Raw genomic sequence first — 13676 nt, forward strand, 5'->3', positions numbered from 1 at the left:
TTCTTTGTGTTTTAAATGAAACCTTTTATTTGTAAGAATGAAAGACAGGAAAAAAAATGAACAAAAATCTGTGAGTTCATCATTTATGCAGACCTATGACTGAAGTGTTTGAACTGAAGGAGTTTCTTTTAAACAAAACTGGTCAATTTTTTTAAAACAAATTATTGATGTTTTCTGATATTTTACAAAGAACTTAAAGAATAACCAGAAGCATTTGTACTTTTAACGCCTCAACATATTTGGTGGCTCTTTTAGCCAACTTGTGGTTAAAAGGCTACAATAAAAAAGACTGAAGTCTTATCAGCATAAAGAAACTGTAGAAGCTGTTTTGTCTCTAAGCATCAGCAGCATCTCTTCATAGTCCTCAGCTTCACCTGTCAGACTTCAGCGGGCTTCTCTGTCTGCCTCTCAGCCTCTGCTCCTGCTCCTGCAGCTTCACTCAGCTCTGCCTGGGCTCTTCGCCGCTCGGCCTCCGTGATCGTCATGGGGTGCAGCGGAAAAAAGCCGGCCAATCCTGAACACCGGAACAAAAAAAAAAACAGTTCACATGTCATCCTATATTGAAAATATGAATTATCTGTTGCCATTAAAGGCTCATGTGTAACAAATCTGAATCTGAAACAAAAATACTTTATTTTTAAAAGCTTTCAAATAAAAACCCAATTTTCAACCAAACTAAATTGGGAGCTGCAATAATAGCAAACGGTAATATCTAAGTCAAAAATAGCATTTATACGAAAATGATACTTTCTGGCGTCGATTTCATTCATCAATAACTTGCACTATGAGATATTCTAAAGAAAAAACTAAACACGACTTCATTGTGTCTTTTTAGATCCCTCAAACCAGAAGAAATGGAATGGAAAGAGGAAATACATAACACATTTAGTTTATTGTATAGCAAAGGAAAGAAAACTAAGTTTAAAAGTCTTTATTTCACATGACTAATTTTTATTTGAGAAATGTATACATTCACTTCTTTCCACTCCCTTCTAAGTAACTAATCAAACTATTTGACAATACACTGATTGTGCCATGTGTGTACTGTATGTATAAGTGCAAACATATCTATTTATGATTAGGAGCCATTTAAATGTATAATGTTTTACTTACTTTCTAAGAAAATGTATTAATTAACATCTTTTGATATATCTGTGTTTTTTTGTTATTTATTGTCATTCTCCTTGTTTTCTGAAGAACCTGCATTGGTGAGAAATATCAAAGTTCTCTGACAATTAGCTATGTGGCATTTTTAAAACACACCCAAAAGTTTGGCCACTGGTTTTGTTGGATGTGCTCCACAACCAATCCAGTACTTGATCCGGTCGAAGTTGAAGCTGACAAGCTTCTCGTTGTAGATGTTGGGTAGGGGGTCGTAGGTACCCAGCTGCTCTAAGTATTTGTTGTCTCTAGCTCGTTTGTTGTAAGCGGCTACGATGCGATAAAAAGGTCTGTTAGCTTGTTTATGTCCTGCAAGGGCCAGTCGGATGACAACGTAACCCCCGTGATATTTCTTGAGGAGAAGCGATGCTGCAAAAAGAAATGAACAGAATTAGCAGAGTTAGAAAAAAATTCGATTCTATGGTTCTCATCTCATGGTCTCACTTTTATCCAACAGTAAGAGGATGAACACAAAGAACATAAAACAAACATTTTCATGGCAGCTAAAAGGACAGATTGATTATGACAAACATTCACACAAACATCTTTTGTTTGATGGCAGCTTTACAGAAATGAACCGCAGTCATTTGAATTATTTGTATGTTTGGTAAGAGGAAAATTCCCAGGCAGAGGTATATCAGGACTAAGACTAGGAACAAAGCTTTAGAGTCCGGCGACGGTGTGCTCTACACTATTGCAACTGCAGCTTTGCATTGCTTTCAGTGATTGGCTCAGATGCAGCCTTTCAAGCATGGAAACCCATCTATAAAACTCCCTAAACACTGTTCTTGAGCTAACATTTAGAAACTAAGAGTTTGGAGCTCTGTCGTCATGGACGGTATGCAAAATTGGCAACCTTATGACCTTAAAAACTCCCTTTGATGAAAATCGTGGTTTTTTTTACGTTCTTGTGGGGTTTCTCTGTTGATATCAGACATACATAAGCAAAATTAAGTTTAAAATTACGTTTCAGAGTATTTATTTCTTCAAATCATAATGAATCAGAAACAGATGAAAAAATGCAGATGGAAAAAAGTTGTAATTGTCATGTAAAAATACAATGGGTGGGCCACAAGGTCCCTGCGCCGCTCCATTTTTATGCATCCACTCGCAGACAAATAGATCCATCAACGTCTTCTTCATCCAGGCTGGCTTTTGGCTCAAGACTGTACAGCTGGATGGCTCAGATTCTGCTCGCCATTTTTGTTTCACCAAAATGATAAGAAGGGTAAGGGGAAGCGGTGTTGCTCTGTGCAAATGAGCACGCTCACAACTCAAAGGTCACTTTCTAATTAACTACTGCTGCTTGGCAGAAATTGTGCCCAGAAAACAATTGTTTTTTTTAATGTATTTATTTATTTATTTTGCCTATAAACGGCAAAATCATGACCGCACGACCACTGAGAAGCCTTTTAAAATAGATGAAACGATTGGAGTGGGACTTTAACATCCAACGCTAATCGGCATAATTGGCATAGTTTCCATCCCCTGCCACTTTGTTTTTAAAGGACTGACAGCTGAACCTAGAATATTCTGTGTCATAATGGATATTTCATCAATAGACTTTTTGCACAGGTGACATCCAATCACAGCACCACACTGGAAATTAATTTATAATTATATACATGGTGAGTGAATATTTTAGCAAACAGTTTTATATATATATATATATATATATATATATATATATATATATATATATATATATATACGCATATGATGTTCCCATGACATTTAAACCTCAACAGCAAATTTGTTTCCAAGAATTGTAATATTATTGCAAATTAAACTAGCCTTTCCAAATCCTCATTACATCAAGATGTAAGTACGGCAAACAATACTCACATAAATGCACCATGGTGTCTGCCGAAGGTCCCCTGCAAAATACAAATAATTATATATTAAATCAGTACTTGTAGAACAAAAATCGCGGCAGCGAATCCAACGCTTCTGTTACTTAGACATAACGTCAGTGGCTAACCAACGACGGCTAACCTTTAGAATACAATAGGACCCGCGTTAAATTTTACCTTCAAGGACGTGAAGCAATGTAGGAGAAAAAATTGCAGATGTCGCCTGAGGTCTGATGGTGCCTTGGTATATGCGACACTAAAAAAAAAAGAACATGTTTTCTCGTGATTTGTTTTAGCAGAAGATGTAATGTGACATTTGTCAGGGCGCTGCCATGTTTAAACAGGAAGTGACGTATTACGTTGTTAATGTTTCACTTGGACGCTAGATGGCGGAGTTGCATCACTGTCTCCCATAAAAACGTTGCACCAATGCTCCGAGCTGAAAAGTCTCCTGAAACGTCTTAAACTGTAAAAATGAGCATGTGCCCATAATGTTAGTGACATTCTTAAGCGTATGAGTAGATTTAGAAAAAAAAAATGTACAGGTCAGATTAAATACATATAGAGACATTAGGGGATATGGTATTTGTCAAATATTTTATCACTGACTTATGTAAGTAAACATACAAAGAAATTATAAAAGTGTGATATTAGCATTGACATAAGAAAAAAATTAATTTCCCCTAGCTTCTTGAAGCATTGTTATTATTTTGGATTAGCACAGGGTTGAATTAACCCTTTCATTGATCATTGGTTGTATTTGAAAAGGTTTTATATTATGTTCTGACAAAATGCTGTTCGATAATATTTATTTAACTTATTCTTCATTTTTAATTATTTTTTCTCCGTTTCTGTGTCTAAAAATAGGTTTAAAAAGCTTTTAAAGTACAAGTTTTCGATTAACACAAAGTTTTCAGATCATGGCTGAAATAAATACAAAGAAAACATAGACAACTGTTATAAATAAATTTGCTTTTAAAGATTTTAATCCAAATATTGTGTTTTCTAAAGTCAAATCAGGATCAAACAAGTATGGACAACAAATGAGTTCTTAATACTAAAAATGCCACAATTTACTGTATCTTTCATTATATTGAACCAAAAAAAGTGAATCAGAAAAGTCAGGAAAGTGAATCGCTGCATCCCCATACCAGTAAGTTCACATTGAAAGTGTCAAACACATCGTGCTGAATTTACCATAGTTAATATTGTTTTATTACATTACATTAGGCTTAGTATAAGCCAACTGAAAGGTTTTTCCTCATTGTTACTTGTTTCATAGCAAATAAAAAGAAAGGAATTTTCCGATCTTATAGTTTTTTGTTGTTCTTTTGTAATATATAAATATTTTATTGAACTGAAAGAAAACTGTGACCTAAAAATCGATGGTTAAATTGAATTGTGGGGAAAGTCAATCATTGAATCCCTATACATGTTACATGACAAAAACTTAAAACTAGACGCCAATAACATTTCAAAATTCCAAAGTAGGTATATCTTTTAAAATTTTGACTTATTGCAATTTATTTTAACATTCAATTGAATATTGTTATTAAATTTCACAAATGTAATATTCTTTTGAAAGTAAATAAATAATACAGGCTATCATCCAAATCTTTGTGAATATTTTATGGTAGACTTCATTATTGTGCATCAAATGGGTACTTTTGTATTTCTACGGAACCCGTGTCCTGACATGGGAAAAATAAAATATATCTCGTTCCCACAAATTATTATCTTGTTCCCAAAAATTAATATTCCGTTCCCACGAAATATTATCCGTTTCCACGAGATGCTATTTCTTTCCCTGGAAATAATTAATTGATGTAAATGAAATAATTATTCACGTCACAAGTCATTCATAAACACAGATGATGCATGATGGGATACGTAGTATGTAGCCTTCGGATGTTAAGTGACTGCTAAAGAGTATGTTAATAAAACACAAGTCCTGTATATTATTTTTCCAATTCAACCCTAAACTACAATATCCCATACCAAAGCTGGCTGGCCAGTAGACGGCCAGCCAGCTGCCCGAATGCCGGCATGACAAGCAAAAGAGCTCTGCGGCGGAGTCCAGAGAATCGCTGCGGTATGGCGAAGCACAAAGCTTGGACATATTCAATCTCATGATATTTTTCTTACATTCATTGAGACAATAATAAATTGATCATTCTTGTTTTTCTTTTTCCTTTCTTGAACGAATGTGGGTCACAGAGACACGGAAGTTACCACTGATAGCGGCTTTTGCGGCAGGACGGAGAGCATATCCGTGTTTATGAATGACTTATGACGTGAATAATTATTTCGTTCGCACTAATTACTTCTTTTGAGGGAACGAAATAGTATCTCGTGGGAACGGAATATTATTTCGTGGGAGAGGAATAATAATCTGTGAGAACAAGATATTAATTTGTGGGAGCAAGATAATCATTTGTGTGAACGAGATATATTTTTTATTTTCCATGTAAAGACACGGGCTCTGTATGTTTCCTATATTGTCCCCTCCATAAGGAACAAACCATGTGCCATCTTCCCTAAGATCAGACGTCCTCACCTGGGGTTACATGTCCCGCATCTCCTGCCATGGTGGGGTACGTAGAACTCTCAACCTTCTCAAAAACATTTTTCCTGGCCCCCTATGGAGAAGGATGTGCGTGTGCGTAGCTGCCTGTCCCACCTGTGCACGCTACAAGACGTCCAACTCTCCCCCCGCTGGTCATCTGCACCCTTTGCCCACTCTTGGTCATCCTTGGTCCCACATCGCCGTTGATTTCGTGACCACACTTCCTCCCTCTCATGGCAATACCGTTATCTTCACTATTATTGATAATTTTTTAAAATCTGCTCAATTTATTCCCCTTCCCCAGCTACCTACACCTACTGAGACCGCTGACATCCTGGTCAACCATGTTTTCCGTCAGCATGGCATTCCCTCGGACATTGTATCTGACCGCAGCCCACAGTTCATCTCTCAGGTTTGGAAGGCATCTGCTCCACCTTAGGAACCACTGCCAGCCTCACTTCCGGGTACCATCCTCAATCCAACGACCAAGCGGAGAGGGCCAATCAAGAGCTGGAAGCGGCCCTCCGATGTCTGGTGGCTCAGAACAATGCAGACTGGTCTAAGTACCTGGTGTGGGTCGAGTATGCCCAGAATACTCACCCGTCTTCTGCCACCGGGGTGTCTCCCTTCAAGGCCTCCCTTGGGTACTCACCACCTCTGTTTCCATCGCAGGAACTTGATTAGGCAGTGCCCTTGGTCCAGCATCACCTCCAACAGGGCCAAACCACCTGTTCACGCCAAGACCTCCAGCAAGGCCACTGCAAAAACCCTCCTGCCAAGCCACGACTCCAAGCTAAGATTCCCACTCCTCATCTTACCACTCATCTGAACTCTGTCACCATATTTGTCATTGGATCAGCATCCAGGAAAATAAATCTTGTAACTTACCTTTGCACTCTCCTCTGTTTCCTTCAGGGTTCCAGCATCTGGGTCTGTCTTGGTTTTTGAGATCACGACACTCAAGAGTTTATCAAATCAAATCATCCTACAAAAAATACGAATTGCAAGAAGCATACACGGCAACAGATTGCTGTAAAATTTAATATTAAATTTAGATGAAGGCGATACATACAAGTTGGCACAGCATCAGTGGAAAATTTATTTTCACAAAATTCTTTTCAAGCATAGCGCTTACACTGAATCATACGTTTTTGAAACAAGTGTTTCTGGAAACACCCAAATTAACCCTTGTTCTATCCTAGGTGTTATGGCGTCGTAGACGTAGCAGACCCAGATGCTGAAACCCGGAAGAAAACTCACATCAAGGATGACTTTAAATGGTTTTATTTTACCAAAGGTAAATACGTTTCTGAGGGAACTTGGATGTATTTCCTCCGTGGATTGAGCTTGGTGTTTCTTGAGGTGATGCAGACGAAGAGGGGGGGGGGCGACACGAGGACGCATCGAACCGTGGATCCGGAGGGAGCGAGGCTTGGGCGCTGAGGACAGCGGGACCAGCTTGAGATGACGCGTGGACGCCGAAGACGGCGCAGACCAGCTCGGAGCGAGGCGTGGATGCCGAGGACGGCAGGACCAGCGTGGAGCGGGGGAACCAGCGTGACCAAGGTAGGAACCTGAAGGTGAGCACAAGACATGGTAAGTATAGAGACAAGATTAACTTAGCTGAGACTAAAAGGCCAGGCATAAGCACTGCAGTGAGTATAACAAACTGGCATCGACTTCTGGTGAGAGCTCCCTTATGAAGACCGGCAGGATGATGAGAAGATGATGATCAGCTGGTTCCAATCAGCAAGGTGGTGAGAGCTGTAGGAGGGGGGGAGGTGAACTGACAGGCACCGTGACACTAAGCACTTTAACATTGGGAGTTGGGTCATCTAGACCCACTAGACAGTGCTCTGAACCTTTTTTCTTCAATGATTTGTGATCATCACTGGTGTCCATGGATTACATGAAATCTTTCCACCTTTATCCACCTTTGTCATGGTAGGGGGAACACGTCAATGCAAGGGTGGGGTCATCTAAGATAGCACAAGGGTTAATTAAACACATCATGTTAAAATACACAAAAATTCTTAGTTCATTTCTGTTAATTGTATTAATATGACTTATTTGATTGTTTTAATGACGTTTAGAATTGTATTCTAATATTTCATTAACCCAAAAATGCACACTAAACTTCAAAGTCCCTGTCTTTTAAATCAATTTTAAAAAAGAACCCAATTGTTGGAGCAGTTTGGACAGCAAATGACTCCATTTTGGAAGTATTACTTTGTCTTCGCTTACTTACATTTCCTTAAAAATTGGCCCTGATTTTACTCCATAGCCCTTCAGTGCAGTTTGAATCCACAGTACATTTTAACCCAACATGTTTTGGATGATTTTGGGGTCATTAGTAAGACCGATCGCTCCCAACAGAATTGAACAGTTTGTATATTGAATAGTGTTTTATCAGTAAAGCACCAAATCATGCTTGACACTAATATTTATTTTCACTGATGTGAAAGTCCCTTTTCGCAAGTCAATTTCAAGAAAAATATCTTTGCATATCATTTCAAGCCAAGACCCAAGCCTTTGATGATAAATCCATGTCAAGTCTCCAGTCTTAAACATAGTCAGAATGAAGATTTACTTATGACAAATTTTCATGAAACTACTATTAAACAGCTTTTGGGGGGGTGGTGGGGGGTGGTAATTCGTGTTTGCAAACAGAGCTTTTACTTCTAGACCCAGTAGTGAAGAATTAGAGTTAAAGAAAAAAACAGGAAAAACAAAACAAATGAACATTGTTCACAAGTGCCAAACTTCAAATTTCAAGTCAAGTCTGAAGTCTTTGAGGTAAAGTGTCAAGTTAAGTCTGTTTATGGGAGATTAATATGTGAGTCAAGTCTGATTCTCAAGTCCAAGTCCCCCTCTCTCATGTGATGTTTAACATCAACGTTTAACACTTTCATTTTGGTCTTTAATGTCTAAAGGATTTTAACCCACAAATGTAATTATTTAATTTCATTTAACTTTGTAAACAGCATTTCTTTGTTGTGACAAGAAGCATTTTTTATTTCTTTTTAAAACAATTAATTCATGTTCTCAACTAGGAAGTTACTCTTGAGCTTTTTCTTGCTTCTTGAATATTGCATAGACTGTGTCATGACTTGCTAGGCGAGGCAGACCCAGGCGCTGGAACCCGGAAGGAAAACACAGGTGAGTTATGAGGTAAGTAATATAGTTTATTTTATGAAGTCGTGGCGAGGCTGGAGGCTTAATAGAGGCTCGTGACATGGCTGGAGCGTTAGTAGTGGCTCGTGGCGGGGCTAGAGGGTTAGTATTGGCTCGTGGCGTGGCTAGAGGATAAGGCGTGGCAGGATGTTTCCAGGAACTTCCGTGAGGAAACTTATGCTCTGGGAGACGGTAGACTCAGATGAGCACTCATGGTTAGTAGTCCTGTAGATGAGGCGCAAAACGAGATAAAGCAAGAGCAAAAACACATGAGCTGAGAATAAACTTAGTGAACAGACTATGCACCATCAGGGGCAACGAACTGGCGATGAATGCTGGCACTGGATCTCCTTAAAAAGGTCTGGAGGATGCTGAGGTGAGTGGACACAGCTGGTTCGAGTCAGGAGCAGAGCAGACAGGGGAGGGGGAGGAGAGCTGCCAAAGGCACCACGACAGACTGAATTCCTTGGATGAAATGCAGTGTTTAACATTTTCTGTAGACTGCAAAAGATGACTAAATAGTTTGAAGCTAAAATGTACTATTTGACAAAGATGTCAAACCAAAACCCTCATGTTCAGGTCAGGTGAGTTTGCTGGCCAACCAAGCACATTAACACCACGATCATTGAAGCAACTTGTGGTGTTTTTGGTGGAGTAATTGGAATAACTGAAATTTAAAAAATCTGCCTCTCTATGTAGTTTGTCAGAAGAAGGAAGCATGAAGCACTGTGGGGTGTACTGGTAGATGTCTGCAGTGACTGTGGACTCAAGAAAAGACCTTGGACTAACACCACCAGATGACAAAGCACCTCAGGCATCACTGACTGTGAAAATTTTCCCATTGGACATCAAGCAATGTGGGTTCTGTCCTCCTTTTTTTTCCTCTTCCAACTCTGGGGTCTTGATATTTATATTGACATTTCATTTTACCTTGTACAACTTCAAGACACCCTGTGCCAGATGCAGCAAAGCAGCCCCAAAACAGAACTGAGCCTCCTCCATGTTTCACAGGAGGGACAGTGTTCTTTTCGTTGTATGCTTCAATTTTGAGTCTACGAATATAGAGCTGATGTGCCTTACCAAAAAGCTTCAGTTTTGTCTCATCTGTCCAAAGGACACTTTTCCAGAAGCTTTGTGGCTTGTCAACATGCATTTTTGCAAATTCCAGTCTGGCATTTTTATGATTTCCTTTCAACAGTGGTGTCCTCCTTGGTCCTCTCCCATGAAGTCCACTCTGGCTCAAACAACGACGAATGGTGCGATTTGACACTGATGTACCTTGATCAAGGAAATCACCTTTAATGTCTTCGGAGGTTTTTCTGGGCTCTTTGGATACAGTTCCAACTATCCATCTCTTCAATTTGTCATCAATTTTCCTCTTCCGGCGACGTCCAGGGAGGTTGGCTACTGTCCCGTGGGTCTTAAACTTCTGAATAATATGTGTCACTGTTTTCACAGGAATGTCAAGCTGCTTAAAGATGGTTTTATAGCCTTTACCTTTACGATGTTTGTCTATAATTTTGTTTCTAATGTCCTGGGACAATTCTCTCCTTCGCTTTCTGTTGTCTATGTTCAGTGTGGTACACACCTTTTCACCAAACAGCAACGTGACTATTTGTCTCCCTTTAAATTGACAGACTGACTGATTATGGGTTTGAAAACAGCTGTGATGTCAATTAAAGGACATACCTGAGTTCATCATGACCCCCTGGGCAAATTAGTTCTCAATCTTTTATGGAAGTACCATCATTTTTGTCCAGCCCTATTTCATTAGTTTGTTACTAATGAAATTACTAAAAAGTAATAGCTGATTTTGATGATTTAATTTTCAATACATTTTAATTTATTGTTACTCTTGAACGTTTCAAGTAATTTCAGTGAGCATTGTGGACTTTCTTTCTTTAACTGAGGGGTACCAACAATTTTGTCCACCACTGTACATTCAAATTTCTGCCACGGCACTAGTGCTCATCATCTTCTATTAAAGGAGACCTTGGCATCTTAAACTCCCTACACGTGGGAGCGGCTACTGATGAAGTAATGCTGATTTTACAGAGGAGCTTAGGATCCAACATTTCTACATGACACTCTCTGACCCTCTTGTGGTACCCACTGTGCAGTGCCCAAGGCATTTAATTCATGTTTTCATTGCAGTTTTGCAAAATATGTAAGGGTTAATGGTCGACAAAGTCTGCATTATCAGAAATTAAAGCACAACGTAGAAACCTGAGCTGTCCTTCACTTCGCCAAGTGCAATAATGCTGATAATGCACACTTCGAAGGCCATTACAAGATTCTGTCCACGACATGCGTCTACAACTTAATCTTGTTGAATGTCTGGTCGTTCACCTCAATTATGTGTCTTAAATGCAGTGTGGCAAAAAAGTTTTTAGTCAGCCACCAACTGTGCAAGTTCTCCCACCTAAAAAAATAGGGAGCCAAGTAACTTTCATCATAGGTATACCTCTACTATGAGAGACAAAACAAGAACAAAATGTTTAGAAAATCACACTGTTGGATTTTTAAATAACTTATTCGAAAAATGATGGTGGAAAATAGGTATTTGGTCAAGTAATATGTCATGATATTTCTAGACTTGGCAGACCCAGATGCTGGAACCCGGAAGAAAACCCAGACGTCGTGAGGTAAGTAAGAGGTATTTAATTTACAGTCGCATATTTTGGTAGCAAACTTGAAGGATGGCTTCAGATGACAAGAGGAACGATGTGGATCAGGAATCTTGACCTCTACACCTGTAGATAGTTACATAAATAGTCTTGCGATATACAGTACGTATGACACTCTTTTGTTATGATTATGTATTATCAACTGCTCCACCACCCCCCTTAATCTCCCCCATCTTAACCCCTCACCCTCCATCTGTAATATCCTACTCTCTTCTTTTTTCCATCCGGTCCAAAAAGGAATGCATACAAACATAGTTGATATAAATAAAGTTTAGCCTCAAATACAAAAAGGGTTTATACAAATATACTCATTGTCTCTGAAGATCCATAAACCTACATTTTAATAGTAAAATTAGTCCAACACAACAGGCCTTCAGCTATGATCTGCCTGCTCAGCTTTTGGACAGGACAGGTTAAAAAATAAATACAGAAGAAGAAGAATGTTTGTGTTGCCCAGTGACAGCCCCAAAACATCACTGCTCTGGAGGAGATCTGCATGGAGGAATGGGGCCCATATACCAGCAACAGTTTGTGAAAACCTGTGCAAACTTACGGACGTACTTATGGTAGAGTGTCTTCCCTGTGAATGGAAGGGTTTCAGTTTAAATCCAGGCCAAGTCATACCAAGAGTCTAAAAATGGGACCCAGTGCCTCACTGACACTCAGCTTGACACAAGGAGTTGGATTGGAGGATTAAACCGCCAAATGGTTCCTGACCACTGCTGTGTGAAAATCAGACAATGGGATTTTCTGGATTCTTTTCCCCTCATTTTGTCATAGTTAAGGTATACCTATGTAAATTACCGGCATCTCTCATGTTTTGAAGTGGGAGAACTTGCACAATTGGTGGCTGACTAAATAATTTTTTGCTCTACTGTACATCCGCTAACCTCCATAAGTGGCTGCTCTGACCATGAAATTAAAAGCCCCAAAGCTAACAAAATGGAAATAATAAAAACAAACGTCTTCGTAAAGTTTCTTTGGGCAGAAAGGAACCATTGAGGAAATGGAGGAAGAGTCTTCAACTCCAAAGAAAAAGAAATCTGCTATTTACAGGCAAAACCAGGAGTCTTCCTTGAAATATGGATTTTTTTGAGACAGTTGCTGTTCCCGGTACCAAACCCACGTTGCATAACATTCAGCCACTGATTCTTTAATGTTATACATACACTGATAATAAAGTTGCAAAACATGGTGGATTCATGTTTGTTAGTATATTAAAAATATTAGTTTCATGACGGTTGTATAATTTTATTTTGCTTCATTTATTTGTTACACCTAAAAAGCTGGACGGGGTTGAAGTTAGCCTCTGATTCAAAAGGGAAAACCTGTATCTACATTTATAGCAGGTGCAAATGTTTGACAAAGCATAAAGATTCAATTAAAACAAAGTTCATCAGTGGAAACTTGTCAAGAGAACATTCAAAAGTTTTTCTACAGAAAAGCTGAATTAGGCAGGTGTCTGTTCAGAAATTTTAACACAGGAAAAAAACCCACAATGAATCAATATTTATTTAAAGACAAAACAGGATTTACAATTTTACATTGAAAGATAATGTGAGCCTGGAATAAATTATCTGTGTTATTGTGAAATTCCATGGGGAAAAAAACTGTAATGCTACATTTGTTGAATTTTTACAAATTTAGAAATAACTTCTACAAATCAACAACTATGTTTCATTGAATCTTCCTCATTCGTAAAATATCTACAGACAGTTTCCAATTGTTTATTTAAACAAAAAAAATAATGTAATAGCATTTTATTTGAAAAATGTATATTTTGGAAACTGGCAGCTTAAAAAAACTGAAACGCCACCTTCAGTCCCAGCCTGTGAAAATATATCCTGACATTAAACCGGTCTGTGGGATAGAAAATGTTGGAGACCATTGCTGCGGTCACTGTCTTCTAAACATCGTTCAAACCAGCCCCTTCTCATGACTGTGTGGCCTTCTGATCCAGACTGAGGGAATTGGTAAAGTCCCACTCCAATCATCTTTTGATCCATTGTAAAATTGTTTCTAGTGAACTTTTAATTATGATTATGCCATTTCAAGTCAAAAAAATAAAAGCGGTGCAGTTTTCTCAGATATAGTGTCTGATTTCATTAAAAATCGCCTGAGTTTTGGGCAGGACTGTCGGCGTATAAGAACCTCATCTGCCTTCTCACCACCCATCTATTAAACTATCTATTAAACATCATGTAAACTAACTTTTCATTGAAGTCAGTCTTTAAA

At 38.7% G+C, this 13676-nt stretch overlaps 1 protein-coding gene and 1 long non-coding RNA gene across 2 annotated transcripts; both read right to left on the reverse strand.

Moving 5' to 3' along the window:
• On the reverse strand, window positions 1-3400 carry mrps16 (mitochondrial ribosomal protein S16). The gene is made up of 4 exons (XM_023954870.2): window positions 3192-3400; window positions 3007-3038; window positions 1264-1530; window positions 1-514 (listed from the first exon to the last, which is right to left on the reverse strand). The coding sequence occupies exons 2-4, from the start codon at window positions 3017-3019 to the stop codon at window positions 378-380; spliced, it is 417 nt and encodes a 138-aa protein (XP_023810638.1). The 5' UTR covers window positions 3020-3038; window positions 3192-3400; the 3' UTR covers window positions 1-377.
• A 3448-nt stretch (window positions 3401-6848) lies between these two features.
• LOC144992138 (uncharacterized) lies at window positions 6849-11187 on the reverse strand. The gene is made up of 2 exons (XR_013655946.1): window positions 7232-11187; window positions 6849-7154 (listed from the first exon to the last, which is right to left on the reverse strand). It is a non-coding gene; the product is annotated as an uncharacterized LOC144992138 (long non-coding RNA).
• Window positions 11188-13676: the final 2489 nt, after the last annotated feature.

This window comes from Oryzias latipes, chromosome 5 (assembly GCF_053564925.1).
Source record: "Oryzias latipes strain Hd-rR chromosome 5, Olatipes_Hd-rR_3.1".
Classification (NCBI taxonomy): Eukaryota; Metazoa; Chordata; class Actinopteri; order Beloniformes; family Adrianichthyidae; genus Oryzias; species Oryzias latipes.

Bases quoted from the DNA above. Each gene is read 5' to 3' on its own strand.
- mrps16 (XM_023954870.2), bottom strand. The intron at 515-1,263 runs GTGTGTTTTAAA...TCCGGTGTTCAG, and splicing joins ACCAGTGGCCAAACTTTTGG to GATTGGCCGGCTTTTTTCCG.